This window comes from Heptranchias perlo, chromosome 5 (genome assembly GCF_035084215.1).
Source record: "Heptranchias perlo isolate sHepPer1 chromosome 5, sHepPer1.hap1, whole genome shotgun sequence".
Lineage (NCBI taxonomy): Eukaryota > Metazoa > Chordata > Chondrichthyes > Hexanchiformes > Hexanchidae > Heptranchias > Heptranchias perlo.
The window spans coordinates 132,246,687-132,265,713 of NC_090329.1; the positions used below are offsets into that span (position 1 = coordinate 132,246,687).

The 19,027-nt window shown below is 49.1% G+C and overlaps 1 protein-coding gene across 1 annotated transcript in view; it reads right to left on the reverse strand.

Moving 5' to 3' along the window:
• Nucleotides 1-19,027, reverse strand: part of LOC137322209 (dynein axonemal heavy chain 8-like) — a 1,675,662-nt gene that overhangs the window by 883,670 nt on the left and 772,965 nt on the right. Inside the window, exon 40 of the mRNA XM_067985325.1 lies at nucleotides 7,763-7,863. Coding sequence (XP_067841426.1) covers nucleotides 7,763-7,863 — 101 coding nt within the window. The remainder of the gene's footprint in view (nucleotides 1-7,762; nucleotides 7,864-19,027) is intronic.

A 19,027-nucleotide genomic window follows, 5' to 3' on the forward strand; every position in this document is an offset into this window, starting at 1 on the left:
TTCTCGCCCTATAGTTATAAAGGCTAACATTCCTTTAGCCTTCTTGATTTTTTTTTGTACCTGACTGCGACGTTTTAATGATGTGTGTCCACCTAAATCTCTTTGGACCTCTACCGTTAGCAGCTTTTCACCATTTAAAAAATACTCGGATCTATCCTTTTTTGGTCCAAAGTGGGTGTCCTCACACTCAACTATATTGAAATCCATCTGCCACAGTTTTGCCCGCTCACTTAATCTATCATTGTCTCTTTGTAATTTTATGCTCCTGTCCACACGATTTACTATGCCACCAATCTTTGTGTCATCAGCAAACTTGGATATATGGCTCTCTATTGTGTTGTCCAAGTCACTGATAAATATCGCGAATAGTTGAGGCCCAGCACAGATCTTTGTGGGACACCACTAGTCACTTCCTTCCAATTCAAGTACATATCCATTATCCCTACTCTCTGCCTTCTCGTCCCGACATAATTTTATATACCTCAATTAAATCTCCCGTCAGCCTCCTTTGTTCCAAAGAAAACAACCTAGTGGCAGAAGGCAGAGGGTGATGGTCGAAGGTTGTTTTTGTGACTGGAAGCCTGTGGCCAGTGGGGTACCACAGGGATCGGTGCTGGGTCCCTTGCTGTTTGTGGTCTACTTTAACGACTTGGATATGAATGTAAAAGGTATGATCAGTAAGTTCGCTGATGATACAAAAATTGGTAGGGTGGTAAATAGCGAGGAGGATAGCCTCAGTCTGCAGGACGATATAGATGGGTTGGTCAGATGGGCGGAACTGTGGCAAATGGAATTTATCCCGGAAAAGTGCGAGGTGATGCACTTTGGAGGGACTAACAAGGCAAGGGAATACACAATGAATGGGAGGACCCTAGGCAAGACAGAGGGTCAGAGGGATCTTGGTGTGCAAGTTCACAGATCCCTGAAGGCGGCGGAACAGGTAGATAAGGTGGTAAAGAAGGCATATGGGATACTTGCCTTTATTAGCCGAGGCATAGAATATAAGAGCAAGGAGGTTATGATGGAGCTGTATAAAACACTGGTTAGGCCACAGCTGGAGTACTGTGTGCAGTTCTGGTCGCCACACTACAGGAAGGATGTGATCGCTTTGGAGAGGGTGCAGAGGAGATTCACCAGGATGTTACCAGGGCTGGAGCGCTTCAGCTATGAAGAGAGACTGGGAAGATTGGGTTTGTTTTCCTTGGAGCAGAGAAGGCTGAGGGGGGACATGATTGAGGTGTACAAAATTATGAGGGGCACAGATAGGATGGATACTAAGGAGCTTTTTCCCTTCGTTGAGGGTTCTATAACAAGGGGGCATAGATTCAAGGTAAAAGGCGGGAGGTTTAGAGGGGATTTGAGAAAGAACTTTTTCACCCAGAGGGTGGTTGGAGTCTGGAACTCACTGCCTGAAAGGGTTGTGGAGGCAGGAACCCTCACAACATTCAAGAAGCATTTGGATGAGCACTTGAAATGCCATAGCATACAAGGCTACGGACCAAATGCTGGAATATGGGATTAGATTAGACAGGGCTTGATGGCCGGTGCGGACACAATGGGCCGAAGGGCCTCTATCCGTGCTGTATAACTCTATGATTCTATGACTAACCACAGCCTTTTTTTTTATTCGTTCACGGGATGTGGGCGTCGCTGGCGAGGCCAGCATTTATTGCCCATCCCTAATTGTCCTTGAGAAGGTGGTGGTGAGCCGCCTTCTTGAACCGCTGCAGTCCGTGTGGTGAAGGTTCTCCCACAGTGCTGTTAGGAAGGGAGTTCCAGGATTTTGACTCAGCGACGATGAAGGAACGGCGATATATTTCCAAGTCAGGATGGTGTGTGACTTGGAGGGGCATGTGCAGGTGGTGTTGTTCCCATGTGCCTGCTGCCCTTGTCCTTCTAGGTGGTAGAGGTCGTGGGTTTGGGAGGTACTGTTGAAGAAGCCTTGGCAAGTTGCTGCAGTGAATCCTGTAGATAGTACACACTGCAGCCACGCTGCGCTGGTGGTGAAGGGAGTGAATGTTTAGGGTGGTGGATGGGGTGTTTATCAAGTGGGCTGCTTTGTCCTGGATGGTGTCGAGCTTCTTGAGCGTTGTTGGAGCTGCACTCATCCAGGCAACTGGAGAGTATTCCATCACACTTCTGACTTGTGCCTTGAAGATGGTGGAAAGGCTTTGGGGAGTCAGGAGGTGAGTCACTCGCTGCAGAATACCCAGCCTCTGATGTGCTCTTGTAGCCGCAGTATTTATGTGGCTGGTCCAGTTAAATTTCTGGTCGAGTTTCTGCTCCTCAGCAGCTCTCCCACAAAGGGGCCAGCATCACTCTGTAACAAACAGAGCATCCCTTCTCAGCCTTACTTCGTCCAACAGCCCCCTGACAGCTTCATGTAGAAGCTGGGGGCTCTATGCCCTCCTGCAGAACTTACAGACGTTTTTTATAAACAAACTTTTGTGTTCTGCTGTCAATCTATTTTTGTAAGTGATTACCCCTTTAAGTTGCTGTCGCACCACAAGAATTCCCATCCCCAATGGTCAAGCTCCTCATTGGTGTTGTTTGTCACACCTGGAGCTTGCTCAATTTTTCAAATTAGGCTGACCCTGGAAGCTACACTTCACAGTCAGCAGGCACAAACTGCACACGTCCCACTTCGGCTCATACAAACATACGAAATTGATGGGCAGGAAACGACCATCTGGTCCATCAAGCCTTCCCCAAACCATGATGGCCGAAGTGAAGTATTATGACTAAACATTTCCCCCTCCCCCTGCAGCCAGGAGAGGCAAAAAAAGGAGAAAACCCAGGGCCAATAAGGGAAAAGATAGTCTGGAAAATTCCTCTCCGACCCCCATGGCTGCCCACATTGGCAGCTTTGCACTATACTTTTTGCACTTGCCTGCCAAAAATCAGGGCAGCACCAGGACTCAGATTTTGTTACACTTATAACAAATAGCTCATTGAAGCTTTAAAATAATTAAGCAAATTGTCGAATGCATTCTCTAACTGTAACCCCAAATTAAACTCTTTTCTAAATTAAAGATTCCGACAGCCCTCAAAAATCATAACTACGGTGAGATTTTTGTGCAAATTGTACACTGGTATTAGAAAAGGTTTTCATCCAATGAGAAAATCTAAGATCAAATGACTCCAATTACCTTTAAGTGGTTGCAACCACTTCCCAAAAGTCCTTTAAAGGAAGCTCTTTTGCAATTTCCCATTCCTTTTGCTTTGGTGAGCTCCAAGCGCCAGGCCCAAAATGAACTGGGAGTTTGCTTACATATTTAATCTGGGCTGAACTCAAGAAATCCTACGAGACTGGAGCGGTTTTGGTGAGAATTTTGTTCCCCGTTCTGAGGTCCTGCCACCAAAACTAAACCAGAAAATTACCCCTGTGGATTTCACCTGTTATTCAGCATAAGATTACATCAATTTCTGTCATGTAGTGTTATATTACTATTTTTACAGTACTGTGCAATGGTCCACTCTCACTCTCTTACACCGTTTCTCTGGGGGTTCTGCCAATCTCCCACTGAAGCCGGCATGGACTCAATGGGCCGAAAGACCTCCTTCCTTGCTGTAACCTTTCTATGATTCTAAGTTATGGTGGAAGCCTGTGAAAACCCTTTCAAGATCATTATTTTAGATAAAAAGTTACTGTTTAAAAACTTAGAGACATTGTGCCTTTGTGACTTTCCTAGTCACATTTTTTTTTACATGAGGCGCATCTCCAGTGGAGTGGAACTTCCACCGCCATGCAGATTCTCCCTGACTCCAGCTCATTTCCAGCTGTACAGTTACACTGAACTTGGGCTGTAACAGAACGTAGCAGGCAGCCTCCAAGCTGCATGAAAATTTTTCAAAAGTAAAATAAAAGTTTTGCCTCTTCCTGGAGCCTGTCCACAGCCGTGTTCTCAAAGGCCCCGATATTAGGATGGCAGTGGAGGGGGGGCGCGGTGATTGGGCGCGTGGGTAGCCTGCCCAATAAAAAATGTCCATTGCCCACGCGATCATGCGTCAATTGGAGCCACTTAACGTGGCTTCCAGGTTTGCCGTCCGAAAGCTGCGCAGCGGGTGGACTGCGTGGCCGCATCACAGGCTGTCAGCTGGAGGAGCTCTATTTAAAGGGGCAGTGCTCCAATGGCTCCTCCTGGAGCAAACACCCAAACAGCACAATGGAGTAGCACAGGGGAAAGGCTGCTCCAAGATTTAGCGATGCCTCACTCCAGATGCTACTGGATGGGGTGAGGAGGAGGAGGGATGTGTTCTACCTGGCGGATGGGAGGAAGTGGCCTGCCTCTGCCACCAAGAAGGCCTGGCTCGCAGTGGCAGAGGAGGTCACCAGGAGCAGCAACATATCCCACACCTGGATCCAGTGCAGAAAGCGCTTCAATGACCGAACTAGGTCAGATGAAGTGAGTGCGCTTACTGATTCTCCTTCACTCCGTCTTCCATATCACCACCCCCCCCCCGCCCAAATCATTCTGCACTGCCAATATACTCTATCACATCACTCCCCACACCCACTTAAGGCTCATCCTCAACTTACCTGCACTTCCTCAGCACTTTCTCACCTCCCCATTAGTTACCCCACCACTATCACTCAACCCAATCCTCATACAATGTCACGGCTCTGTCTCATACTCACCCTCTGATGCATCTCTTTCACGGTCAGTCACACCCAAACCAATGCATTCATCGGTTGGCCATGTCATCATCACTCACTCATGCATCTGTACTTTCTTCCCTTTTTGGAGAAGAGAGCTCAGAATGCACGGGAGAGGGCGAAGACCGGCAGGGGGCCACAACAAATCATCATCCTCACAGACACACAGCAGGAGGCGCTGGAGCTCAGCTGAACCCTCGAGTGCCTGTCTGTCGAGGGCGCGGAGACTGGCACCCTGACAAACGTCTGGTGACATAGCTTTAACATTCAGCACACACAATGTGAATTGATGTTAACATGCCTTACCATCTTCAGCACCTCAGTATGCTCATCGCAACATGACACATCTGTGAGAATGCTTAATATTGCCTTCTGTTCTCTTACAGCCCTTCAGTGACCGCTGTGACGGCAGAGGGTGATTTCTCAGAGGACCTGCCGGTCTCTGAGGGTGCACCGTCACATCTTAGCGAACTATCCACCAGTGCAGATACTCACACCTCGGTGGGTCCTAGTCCTCAGTTAGTTGAGTTGGCACCTGGTGAGTTACCACAGACACGTGAGCACGAGCATGTGGTGGCAGGGGCAGCTGCAGAGAGTCCGCTTTGGTGAGAGCACTCGTCTCTAGGCTCTGCTCAGCAAGATGCAGATGTGGAACCCTGAGGGCGATCCTTTAAAAGGAGAATGATCAAGGGACAGCAGCACATTTGCGAGGTGCTGGAACAGGTGCCACGCGCACTCTCCACAATAGCGCAGAGGATGGAAGAGTCCAACTCCTGCATGAGTGGAGTGGTGGTACAGGTACGGGAGGGAATCTCTGTGATAGTGTCACAGGGACGTGAGGGCATCTCTGAGGTAGTGTCACAGGGACGTGAGCAACTCTCTGAGATACTGTCACGGGTAAGTGTGGGGAATGTCTGCGATGGAGGGAAGGCTAGCCTCCATTGAGCTTCAAGCACGGCTCAAAATTGAGTCCATTCAGGCCCTGACAATGGCCGTTCAGACTCACAGTGAACAACATTCTGCCGCCTTAAACAGGAAGGCAGATACACTAGTACAGGCTTCTCACATGCCCTCCAAATTGCTGTCCAACAGAGTGGTAGGAGTGATGTGGGCCTGGCCCAGGGGAGGGATGATGGCGAAATGGGCCATGGACGTGGGACGCCACTCAAAGTACTCCGATCTCTCACCCGTTGCCCCCCTCTCAACCAGTACACGCAATGCTGCCTCCTCTCCAGGTAGCCAAGTCTGCCCCTGCACAGGTGCAGGTGGAGCAGTCTTTGGAGGAGCCCTCACGGGCACCAAAACCGAGACAGTTGGTCTTGTTTTTTATTTATATTAGCTTTTTGTTAAACTCACATTAAATATTATGATTGTCACCACTACTGCCACGTCTTGGCCATTCTTGTCTTGGCTTTCCTAATAGTGCCCTTTCATGAGGTTCACCATGAACGGCAACACTTGATGCCACCCATTTTATAATGTATGTGTAGTTGCAGGACTGTTTTGTGCAGGGAGGGGTGGGGCGGGAGGCTGGTGTGGGCGCTGTTCTATCCAGGCAGAGTGAGGACTGGACTCTTCACACTGTCAGATGATAGGAGAACCGTTCACATCAGTGATTCCCTGGCCTCACGAGCAGCCAGTGAGCCGCTGTTCTGTCCATGGGTTGCTCCTGCTCCTGCTCCTCCTCTGCCTCCTCCTCCTCAATGTGGGTGGCAGATGTGGATGGGGCCTCCTCAAGCGGTACCCCTCTCTGTTGTACCATATTGTGCAGGGCACAACACATGACTATAATGCATCCCACTCTGTCTGGTGCGTATTGAAGTGCTCCCCCAGAAGGATCAAGGCACCTAAATCGCATCTTGAGCAGCCCTATAGCATGCTCAGTTGTAAACTTGGAGGCGATGTGGCTGTCATTATATCGATGCTGTTGCTCGGTGATGGGGTTCCTCAGAGGTGTCATGAGCCACTTGTGCAGGAGGGTATCCCTTGTCACCGAGGAGCCAGCTCTTAACGGCGTTCGGTGTATGGAAGAGGGGTGGGATGTTGGATTCCCGGAGGATGAAGGAATCGTGGCAGCTGCCAGGAAATCTGGCGCACACATAAAGCAATCTTTTGCGGTGGTCACAAACGAGCTGAGTGTTGATGGAGTGATACCCCATCCTGTTGATGAACAGTCCTGGCTCGTGTGGAGGTGCTCGTATAGCTATATGGATTGCACCTTGCACCCGTGGGAAGCCAGCCACAGAGTGGAATCCCACTGCCCTCTCCATCTGGCTGAGGTTGTCCATGGGGAAGTTGATACTGCAAGGCCCTGTGAAACAAGCTATCGGTGACCTGCCTTATGCATTTGTGTGCAGACGACTGACAGACCCCGGTGGCACCCTGGAATGATCTGGAGGCGAAGAAGTTGAAGGCAGTGCTGACTTTGACAGCGACAGGTAAGGGGATGCTGCTTGGCTCAGCTGGGAGCAGCTCGGCCTGAAGGAGGCTGCAGACGTCTGCGACTACTCCTCAGAGAGGTCCAGGAATCTGAGCCTCGGTCTGTAGACCCTGTGGCGAGGGTAGTGCCTCCTGCAACGTCGCTCTCTCTGTTGGTGCCCTCTGTGCTCTTGTGCAAGTGCCTCTGGAGCAGCACTGTGTTGTGGAGCTCCACGTGGCAGAGGTGGACGCCGTGCCTGGTGAGGCTGGTGGTGTTGCTCATCCTTGGATGTAGTGGTGAATGCAGCCATAGCGCCCCCCCATCCTGACGGTGTGAGTTTGAGGGGGTCCGCAAAGTAGTTAAATATATTTGAACAGAAGAATTTTGAGTGGAAAGTAAGAATTTTCAGTGAAAACACAAAGATCTTGCAGCCGAAACTTTGTCTGAAATAAGTGACCTGTTCTCCCCATCTGCCAAATAAGCATTTGAATCTCCCACCGGCTGCTGGCTGAAACACGTCTGTTGCAACATGGAGTGTTTCCCACAGCATGGGAAACACACTGAGGGTCCTTCAAAATCGCACCCCTGCCAAAATGTGGAGAAAATGATCCCCGACAACAATAAAGTTACCAGTCATGCCCATAAATAAATTAACTCAGTGCTTCCCTGTGTGAAATGCAACTTACTTATTTTTCTGCAGTATTTCATAATCTTGAATTGGCAATCCAAATAATCGCTCTCCTGAAGAATACGTCACAAACTTCCTCCATAATTCATCAAACCAACTCTGAAACAAATCACAGCTTAGATATTGAGGACCTCTGATAGTGTTATTGATCCTTAGTATTATGTACAGAATATACATTCCATTCCTTCCACCTGTTCGCAATTTTATTCTCATATGTCTATCTAAGTTGTCAGTTGTAAACAATTTTACAACACCAAGTTATAGTCCAGCAATTTTATTTTAAATTCACAAGCTTTCGGAGATTTTCTCCTTCCTCAGGCAAATGTTTCAAGATCTCCTTGAAGCCTACGCATTTATACATATTGAACAATAATAAATGGTGTTTACAGACTGCCCCTGCAACTGCCCGTTGCCAAGGCAATCACCGTGTTCAGACAGAGAGGTGTTACCTGCAGAACCTCCGAATACACATTCAATAAAAAAACAAACAGGGAAAAAAAAACAGAGAAAAAAAACACAGAGAGAGGCAGAAACATCCGGAAGGCAGAGAGAGCCAGCAAATGACCCATTATATTAAAAACAGATAACATTTGTTCGCTGGTGGGGTAACGTGTAGCGTGACATGAACCCAAGATCCCGGTTGAGGCCGTCCTCATGGGTGCGGAACTTGGCTATCAATTTCTGCTCGATTTGGCTATCAATTGCCTTGGCAACGGGCAGTTGCAGGGGCAGTCTGTAAACACCATTTATTATTGTTCAATATGTATAAATGCGTAGGCTTCAAGGAGATCTTGAAACATTTGCCTGAGGAAGGAGAAAATCTCCGAAAGCTTGTGAATTTAAAATAAAATTGCTGGACTATAACTTGGTGTTGTAAAATTGTTTACAATTGTCAACCCCAGTCCATCACCGGCATCTCCACATCATAAGTTGTCAGTGGGAGCCAACTTCAATTGATTAGTTTATGAGCATTGGAGTCATATTCAGCCCCTCGGCCCTGTTCCACCATTCAATTAGATCATGGCTGATCTGTACTATAACTATCTATCCGCCTTGATTCCATAACCCTTTATAACCTTGCCGAACAAAAATCCATCAATCTCAGTTTTGAAATTTTCAACAGATTTTGGGGGAAAGAGTTCTAGATTTCCACTACCCTTTGTGTGAAGAAGTGCTTTCTGACATCACACCTGAATGGCCGAGCTCTAATTTTAAGGTTATTCCCCCTTGTTCTGGAGTCCCTCACCAGAAGAAATAGTTTCTCTCTATCTACCCTATCAAGTCCTTTAATCATCTTAAACACTTCAATTAGATCACTCCATAATATTCTACACTCGATGGAATACAAGCCGAGTCTCTGCAATCCGTCCTCATAATTTAACCCTTTTAGCCCCAGTATCATTCTAGTGAATCGGCGCTGCACCACCTCCAAGGCCAATATATCCTTCCAGAACTGAATGCAGTACTCTTAATGGGGTCTAACCAGAGCTTTATAAAACTGTAACCTAACTTCCACCCCTTTGTATTTCAGCCCTCTTGAGATAAAGGCCAACATTCCATTAGCCTCTAGATTTTAGTGATTTCTGTACTTGGACCCCTAAATCTCTCTTCTTCTCCACGGTTCCTAGTTTTTCACCATTTATAAAATATTCTGATCTATCTTTCTTAGGTCTAAAATGGATGACCTCGCACTTCCCCAAAGTGAACTCCATTTGCCACAGTTTTGCCCACTCACTTAATTTATCAATGTCCCTTAATAACTTTCCGCTGTGCCACCTAACTTGGTGTCGTCAGCAAACTTGGATATACGGATCTCTATTCCTTCATCTAAGTCATTTATAAATATAGTGAAAAGCTGAGGCCCCAGTACAGATCCCTGGGGGATACCACTAGTCACATCCTACCAATTTGAGTACGTACCCATTATCCCTACTCTCTGTCTCCAACCTCCTAACCAATTCCCAACCCATGTCAATAGGTTGCCTCCAATTCCATGCACTCTCATTTTTGTTAACAGTATCTTAAGTGGAATCTTATCGAATGCCTTCTGGAAGTTCATTTAATTAACATCCATAGACACTCCCTCATCTACCACATTAGTTACCTCCTCAAAAAATTATCTAGGTTCATCAGATATGACTTACCCATTACAAATCCTTGCTGGCTCTCTCTGATCAGTTCATATTTGTCCAAATGCTCAGTCACTCTGTCCCTAATAACAGATTCTAACAACTTCTCCACCACAGACGTAAGACTAATCAGCCTATAATTTCCAAGTTGACCTCTCCTAACCTTCTTAAATAATGGAGTGACATTGGCAATTTTCCAATCCAAGGGGACAATTACTTGGAAACAAAACCTACAAACATATTTTTGAACGTGAGATCAGTAAGCAATGAATTGTAGTTATCCAGTTGCAGTCAGTTTGAAAATGTATTCATAAAATGTTTCACCTCTCTTTAACTATGGTTTTCTTCAATCTTTCCTGATAATTAGTCGTCCACATAAAACTGGATTAGGTCCTTCACCCTGTAAGATTTCTAGGAATTCACCTTTTCCCTGAGTATGGAAAACTTTGGCCATTGACTAAAATCCTAAGATGGAAGGATAGGTGAGAGGTCACCAGACGGATCAACAACACACATAGTGGAATGTGGGAGAATTACTGCTTCAGACATGTCTCTGTTTTAATGCAAAACCTACAGCAGGTGGTCAACACTCAGCACTAATTCAAAAGGCAGTAGGCCATTGAAAGAGGCAACTGCTCCAGACATGGTGGGGCCATGTCTTTGTTTTAGAGCAAAACCGATCAACACCTAGGACATTGGATACAAAAGGAAGCCTGTCGACCAGGTGATCAGCAAATCGGAATTAAAACGATATCCCATCAGGAGAAGCAATTGCAACATGATGAGGGACCATCAAAAGCCATCAAAGATTCTTAAGGACTTTGTAAGAACTGTTTAAACAGACATGAAGTGTTTTTTTTTAAGAAACGAAGATCATTGTAAGAGAGGGATATAGAAGTGGAAACTCAAAACCTCTCTCTCTCTCTCTCTCTGGCTCTTGCTGGCTCTTGTGTTCTGCTTCTCTTGTTCTGCCTATCTCTGGAAGGAGTGCAGCTTCCAGCGAAAACAACAAACCCTACGTGAGAGAACCGGTCAGCCAGACCTGCAAGGGCAAAGCAGTTCAGTTCAGCCAGGAGTTCGACAGCTCGGGAGACCACAATTCAACAAGGCGAGGGGGCAACAGGAAAGCAGTTCAACAGAGAAGCTCTAGAAGCAGGCTGACACACAAGAAGAAACCAGAGTAACAGCCCCAGTGACCATCAGGCACCTCGCGGCAACAAGGGCCTTACGAAACAACCAACCAAACATTACCACCAACCAACCGGGTAATATTGGGCCACCGCGACCAAAGAAAACCAACTCGGGAGAAAACCGAAGATCCGCAAAGTTTCCACCCTACGATCTATTCCTGACTTACCTCTGGGTGAATTACTGTCAAGGATCTGTTTGGTGAGCATTATATCTGGTCCTTTAGAGTCCAACTTAGCTAGTAAAGCGGGATTGGGAGGGGTGAGGTATCTTTCTACTGTAATTTCCCTCGTGTGTACTGAAGTGTTCCCCATTTTATTAGAGTGTTAAGATTGTTGTGTTGTATTTTCTCTCTTGAATAAAGATCAAAGTTTCTTGCACCAAAACCAGTTGTCTGCTGCACTTTGTCACAACCCCCAAATAAGTCCAAGGTCTAGAACCCAGGGAGTGGGAGCGATTCGAACCGCTCAGAAGTCAGAGGTGAAGCTGACACACACCAAAACCCCCAACAGAATGGCGATCACGAAGGGACCTTGGCAAAAGGGATGTGATACAGTGGACACTGATTTGGAATAGAGAACTGGAATGGAAGAGAGGATTTCAGATTATGTGTTCAGTAAGGTGAATATGGAAAAAAAATGGGTCACTAATCTGTTAAAGGCTGGGCGCCCGGTAGATGCTGCAGCTAAATGGACAGAAGGGAAGGATCATAAAAAATCCATCGAAAAGGCAGTCTGGATGATGTGCTTCAAGAAACAGATCCAGCTTTTGGACAGGCTCGTTGAAGCACAGGCAGCTGAGATTCGGGAGCCAGCCCTGGAAGTCCAAACAAAGGCCCTAGCAGGGGAGAAGTTATAGTTAGGATTGCAAGCTCTGAACCAGGAAAGGGTGCAGTTAGTGGGGGAGCATAAGACCCAGCAGGAATATTTACAGTGTCAGGACACCGAGGCCAAGAACAATGAGCTGAGGTTGCGGGAAAAGAATGCCTGCCGAGCAAAACAAGTAAGAGAGCAGGAGGAGAAAGTAAAAGGCTTACAGGCAACCTATAAGATAGTGAGCGCACGGGGGTTTGAGGATGCAGACCATGGCCCCTGCCAGAAGCAGACAGAGAGTCTGAACCTTGCTCCAAGGACGGCAAAAGGCATGGTGTGCCTCATAAGCCCGAGTGCAGCCCAGGTCGACTTCACAGGAAACCTGGGGAGAACGGTTCAGACACCACAGGTAGTGCCAAGGGACGACCCGGTTGAGGAGCAGGAGGGGTGGGGTGGAATTAGGGGCAGAAGCTGAGGAGGAAAACCCCTAGCAAGAGAGGCTGGGACCGGGGCAGATGTGCCTGGCCGGGCAGCAAAGGTTCGGCCCGCCCGCTGATAACGGGGATGAGGGACCCCTCCAAAACCAGTTCGTAGTTCCCCACCGCACCCAACAGCTTAGGGCCATGGTAAGCCATTTAACTAAACTTGCGGCAAATGGGGACCCCTCGGTCCACTTCAGGGAAGTGAAACGAGTGCAATGATGCTGAACAGGCCAAAATGCTGCTATTCTCCCTGGAGAGTAAGCTCTTCCAGTCCCTCTCTGACCAATGTAAGATGGGACAGTGTGATTATGGGGAGCTCAAGGAGGAAGTTCTTGATGCCATGGGGATGAATGAGGGAAGTCCTTTCTCCCGGGTGGAAAAAACAGTGCAGCTCGTAGGAGAACCCCCGCAGGCTTTTGCAGACACGTTGTGGCCAGTGTATAAGAGCGCGTGCAGTGGGACGCCTAACCGGGCTAACCTGGACCAGGATCAGCGGGCCCACTGGCTCTGTTGCCTGGTGGCAAACAGCTTGCCACAGGTCAGGGCCGCGGCAGGAATGTGGTTTGACCCAAAGAATCCCCTGACTACCGAACTCACAGTGATCAGACAATTGACCACAGCTTACCGTAATGGTAAAGGAACCGATGCGCACCCACCTAAAGGGAAAGTGCATGAAATGAAACCCGGCCAGGGTAAGAAGGAGTGGCGTCAGGAAGGGAATAACCCTTCCAGCACAAAGCTCAACTGTTACGGGTGTGGGAAGGATGGACACTGGAGGAAGGAGTGTAAGAATCCTTGGAAAGATAACAAGGGAAAGAATTCCTCAACCCCAGCCCAAAAGGCAGAGACAGGAATCCCTCCCGCCACGGTCAAGTCATTTTTGGACGCCATGAGAACCCTATTGACTGGCCCAGGGAAGGTAGCAGCCACCACCAGCGCTCTGACCCCATCAGCCCCATCTAACCCACAACCCTGACAAGAGCCAGCGCAGCCTGTTTACCTGTGTTCCCTTACCTACGACTTATGGAAGAGACCCCTCGTTGAGATGGAGGTAGAAGAGGTAAAGGGGACCTATCTGTTGGACACGGGAGCATCATGTACCGTGATCCATTCAGCTAACCCCACCACCTCACCTCTATCTATCGGGGTCCCATACAGTCTGTCGGGATTCACAGGTAAAGAAAAGGCTGGCTCATTTTCCATCCTGCTGACCATTCGTTTCGGAACACTCCGCTCTAAGTGGACCTGTATCCTAATGAAGTGGGAAGTGGAGGGTGGAAAAGGGATCCTGGGAGCCGACTTTATTGTAGGTCACGGGATCCTAGTGGATTTGAGGAATCACTGCCTGTGGGGGGCAAATACAGAAAAGGAAGGCGGACTAGTAGTCATCCCAGGGAAACAGGGGAAGGTGCGCCATGAAGCCTAAAGAGGGTTTTAACCTCGAACTCATGGTCAGTAATACCCCAAGGGAGTTCCAGGCATTTGTGCAAGCCCATCTAGCCACATTTGCCATACACAAACACGACTGTGGGAGGGTCAACGGGTTCGAGGTCAGTGTAGATGGGGACCCTATGGCCCGACCACAAAAGCAATACAACTTCCCCAGGGAAGAGGAGCCAGACATGGAAGCAGCCATGTCCTCCTTAGTGCAACAGGGGGTCCTGAGACCGATAGCCACCCATGTGAACTCTCCACTGTGGCCGGTTAGAAAACCGGACAATTCCTGGAGGGCCACAGTGGACAATCGGGTGCTCAACAGAAACATCCCAACCTGTGCACCCACGGTAGCAGCAGTTGCCGACCTGATAGGAAGTATCCCAGCATCCGCGACCACTTTCACATTGCTGGATATCTCCAACGGGTTTTGGTCCATCCCTTTAAGTTGAGAGGATCAGTACAAGTTTGCCTTTACCTTTAAAGGGCAACAGTACACCTGGAACTGTCTGCCTCAGGGCTTCCACAATAGCCCCAGCATTTTCCACCAATGTATGGCAAACAGTTTAAAGGGCTTCAGCCAGCCCAGGCAGCTGGTACAATACGTGGATGACCTGCTCCTATTCACCGATTCGAGAGAGGAGCACGGCCCACTTCTGGCCGAACTGCCGGAACTGCTCGGACAGGAAGGTTTAAAAGTGAACCCAAAGAAAGTGCAGATCGGCCAGCAGGAAGTGAAATTCCTGGGCCTGACAATACGTGCTGGGGAAAGGGCCATAGATAAAGCTGGAAGGGAAGCAGTACAGGAGTTACCAGTCCCCAACACAGTCACGGGAGTGAGATCGTTTCTAGGGCTAACCGGGTACTCCAGAGACTTCATTGAGGACTATGCGGCCACAGCAGCCTCTCTGCTCCGACTCCTGCATAAGGGAGTGGAGTGGGTTTGGGATGAGGGGTGCCAGGCAGCATTTGTCAGGCTCAAGAAAAATCTGCAGACCGCACCAGCTCCAGGGACCATAGATGGAGGGGAAGAGTTCTTCCTGGAGGTAGCAGCCAGCGGGGACGGCCTGAGTGCTGTGCTGCTCCAAGAGCGGCATGGCAAGCTGAGACCGGTGGTCTACTCATAAGAACAGAAGAACATAATAAATAGGAGCAGGAGTAGGCCAATCGGCCCCTCGAGCCTGCTCCGCCATTCAATAAGATCATGGCTGATCTGATCCTAACCTCAAATCTAAAGAACACAAGAAGTAGGAGCAGGACCCGACCACTCAGCCCCTGGGCCCGCTCCGCCACCCACAGGGCCTTGACCAATCCGAACTCAGCTTCATGTCCAATTTCCTGCTCGCTCCCTGTAACCACTAATTCCCTTTACTTTTAGGAAACTGTCTATTTCTGTTTTAAATTTATTTAATGATGCAGCTTCCACAGCTTCCTGGGGCAGCAAATTCCACAGACCTACGACCCTCTGAGTGAAGAAGTTTCTCCTCATCTCAGTTTTGAAAGAGCAGCCCCTTATTCTAAGATTATGCCACCTAGTTCTAGTTTCACCCATCCTTGGGAACATCCTTACCGCATCCACCCGATCAAGCCCCTTCACAATCTTATATGTTTCAATAAGATCGCCTCTCATTCTTCTGAACTCCAATGAGTAGAGTCCCAATCTACTCAACCTCTCCTCATATGTCCGCCCCCTCATCCCCGGGATTAGCAGAGTGAACCTTCTTTGTACTGCCTCGAGAGCAACTATGTCTTTTCTTAAGTATGGACACCAAAACTGTATGCAGTATTCCAGGTGCGGTCTCACCAATACCTTATATAACTGCAGCAATACCTCCCGGTTTTTATATTCTATTCCCCTAGCAATAAAAGCCAACATTCTGTTGGCCTTCTTGATCACCTGCTGCACCTGCATACTAACTTTTTGATTTTCTTGCACTAGGACCCCCAGATCCCTTTGTACTGCAGTACTTTCCAGTTCCTCGCCATTAAGATAAAACTTGCTCTCTGATTTCCTGCCAAAGTGCATAACCTAACATTTTCCAATATTGTATTGCATCTGCCAAATCTCCTCCAGGATACTCACAGATGTGGAGAAGAGCTACTCCAATTGTGAAAGGCACCTCTTGGCCACCCGCTGATGGCCACCTGTGAAGATCGCTGATCTTCACAGGCATCTCTCCCGTCACCCTCCTAACCCATCACAAGCCCACCTAGATGCTCCTGGACGGGAGAATCAAGGATGGGACAGTGAGCAGTGCCCGCATTGCTCGCTGCACCCTGCTTCTCTCACAGATGGACCGAAAAGTAAAAGGGCTCTGCGAGCCAAAGCTCGCAGCTGACCTGGTATATCCTGGAACAGCCCACCGGTGTTCCATACCAGGGGTTTGGGAAGTAGACATAGGTTTATGGGCCGGGATACACCCCACAGGCCGTGAAATCTATGTGGATGGCTCCAGCACAGTATCTGCTGGTGAGCGACTCATGGGGTGTGGAGTTTATGACCCAGCGGCAAACCTTGCCCTGGCAATTAAGCTCCCCAGCACCATGAGCGCCCAGCAGGTTGAACTGTCCACGGTAGTGTACGTGGTTATGCACCCCGAGATCTTCCCCACCCCATACACGATTTGCTCGGATAGTATGTTCACATGCAATTCATGTACGGAGTACCTGGCCATCTGGTCCCGCCGCAGATACACCTCCGCTGGCAGGAGACCCCTCACAGTGAAACCCTTGCTGGAGAAAATCTTAGCAGCAGTGGGGGAGGAAGGGGAGGTTTTCATCCATAAGGTGAAAGCCCATTCCTCCGCAGAACCCCGGAGTGAGGGCAACCGGCAGGCCAACGTGCTAGCTAAGGAGGGTGCCCGCACAGGCACTTTCTGGGACTCATATGGGTCCCGTCCCATAGCAGCAGTCACGGGTAGGAATGGGTCACAGGGGAGTGCAGGGGTAGCTTTAACCCCGGACCTTAAGACGGTCCAAACCCAAGACCCCGTCCTCAAGGCAGTCCTCAGTGCAGTGGCAGAAGGGAAAAGGGTAGAGGGCCCTTACAGCACAGCAGTCCTCTCTGTTAAGGAGGGCGTGCTGTTTAAGGAAGAGCAATGGGTAGTACCGCAGCAGCACAGGAGGGAATTCCTTCAACTGGCCCATGAGGGTCCAGGAGCGGGGCATCCCGGGCCTGACACCACCTGGCAGCGTATGGAACAGGCAGGATGGTGGCCAGGACTCAGGGAAGATGTCCGCAAGTTCTGTGCCAGCTGTCTGATGTATGCTGCTAACAACCCTGACCCCCACAAAAGGAAGGTACCTATGGGACACATCAGGAGGGTAGAGGGACCATGGCAGTCAATCCAGGTCGACTACATCAGGCCTCTACCCACCGCCCAGGGAGGCTATAAGTACTGCCTAGTCCTGGTGGATGTGTTCACAAAGTGGGTAGAAGCCTTCCCCTGCCGAACAGCCACAGCTCTGAGTACAGCCAGGATCCTGGTCAGGGAGGTGTTCTCACGATAGGGGCTACCACAGTATGTGGAGTCCGACCAAGGGAGCCACTTTACCAGGCAGGTCATGCAGAATACCCTTATGATACTCGGCATAGAGGGGAAATGGCACGTTGCACACAACCCACAGTCCTCAGGGATTGTAGAGAGGATGAACAGAACCTTGAAAGAAAGGCTGAGGAAAGAGACGGTGGACTCACCTAGAAAGTGGGTAGAAGTCTTACCGTTGGTCCTAATGAGGATCCGAGCCAGCCAGTCAAAAAGCACGGGGTATTCCCCACATGAGCTCATGACTGGTAGGGTTATGCGGACCCCCACCCATGTGCTAGCCCCGGTGCTCACGGAGGGTCAGCTCAGAGAGGTGAACCGGGACAGCTTCGTCAGGAATCTGTTTGAACACCTTAAACAGGTTCACTGGCAGGCTGCTAGCAACGTGGGAATACAGCATCGGATAAACGACTGCTGCTAGAACCCGATACGCACCACGAGTGGGAGATAGGGGATCAGGTTATGGTTAGGAATTTTGCTCGGGTAGGCAGTCTAGAACCATTCCACATGGGGCCCTACAGCATTGTAGATAAGGCAAGCCCCATGGTATACGCCATAAAGCTACCTCGGCGCACCAAATGGTTCCACATTAACCAATGTAAGTTGTTTAAATCCGAGAGAAGGGAACAGCCAGTTGGGGCAAGGTCTGAGGATAAAAATCCTCAGCCTGCAGCAGGAGCAAACTCACAGATTGCACAAGCAGGTGCAGTGGCTTGTTTTAAGGGAAGGGCCATCCCACCCACCGTTTGGGACACTTCCCCGCTCATCTGGGACTCAGACAAGGTGCGACCTGAGGGCAGAGAGTTACCTGCCCCTGACACAGGTTTAGAAGAGGTACAGCCTGAGGATAGAATTCCCCAGCCAGCGGCAGTGGAGATTCCACAGACCGCACAAGTGGGGACAGTGGCTCGGGTTGAAGACCCACCAGCCAGAAAACTCCCACCAGCCAGAGTCCCTAGAAGGTACCCACGAACGCCATGGCCAAAGAAACCGTGGTCACCAGCTCCCCAGTTTAAAAGGGTAGCACCTCAAGTCAGGGATCGATCTGAGGAGAGAGGTCCCTAGCCAGCAGCCGCAGGGGAAGGTTGGCTCTCGAGGATCGAGAATTTTGCTCATCCAGCATGATACTCTAACAAGTAAAGTATCACGGGGGGAATGTAAGATTCTCAAAATTCACAGATCCCCCAAAACTCAGAGAAAAACCCTAAAGAAAAGGACTTTGGGCTCTGTTCTAACTATTTCAGGGCGATGAAATATTGGGCCGACTCACACACATGCGCTGCACCAGGAAGCATCAACCAGGGAAAAGTACCTTTCGAGGAATCCATGTCCTTTAAGGGACTCGCTTCCTCGTCGGGGCGACTGTAAGAATTCTGGGAATTCACCTTTTCCCTGAGTATGGAAAACTTTGGCCATTGACTAAAATCCTAAGATGGAAGGATAGGTGAGAGGTCACCAGACGAATCAACAACACACACAGTGGAATGTGGGAGAATTACTGCTTCAGACATGTCTCTGTTTTAATGCAAAACCTACAGCAGGTGGTCAACACTCAGCACTAATTCGAAAGGCAGTAGGCCATTGAAAGAGGCAACTGCTCCAGACATGGTGGGGCCATGTCTTTGTTTTAGAGCAAAACCGATCAACACCTCGGACATTGGATACAAAAGGAA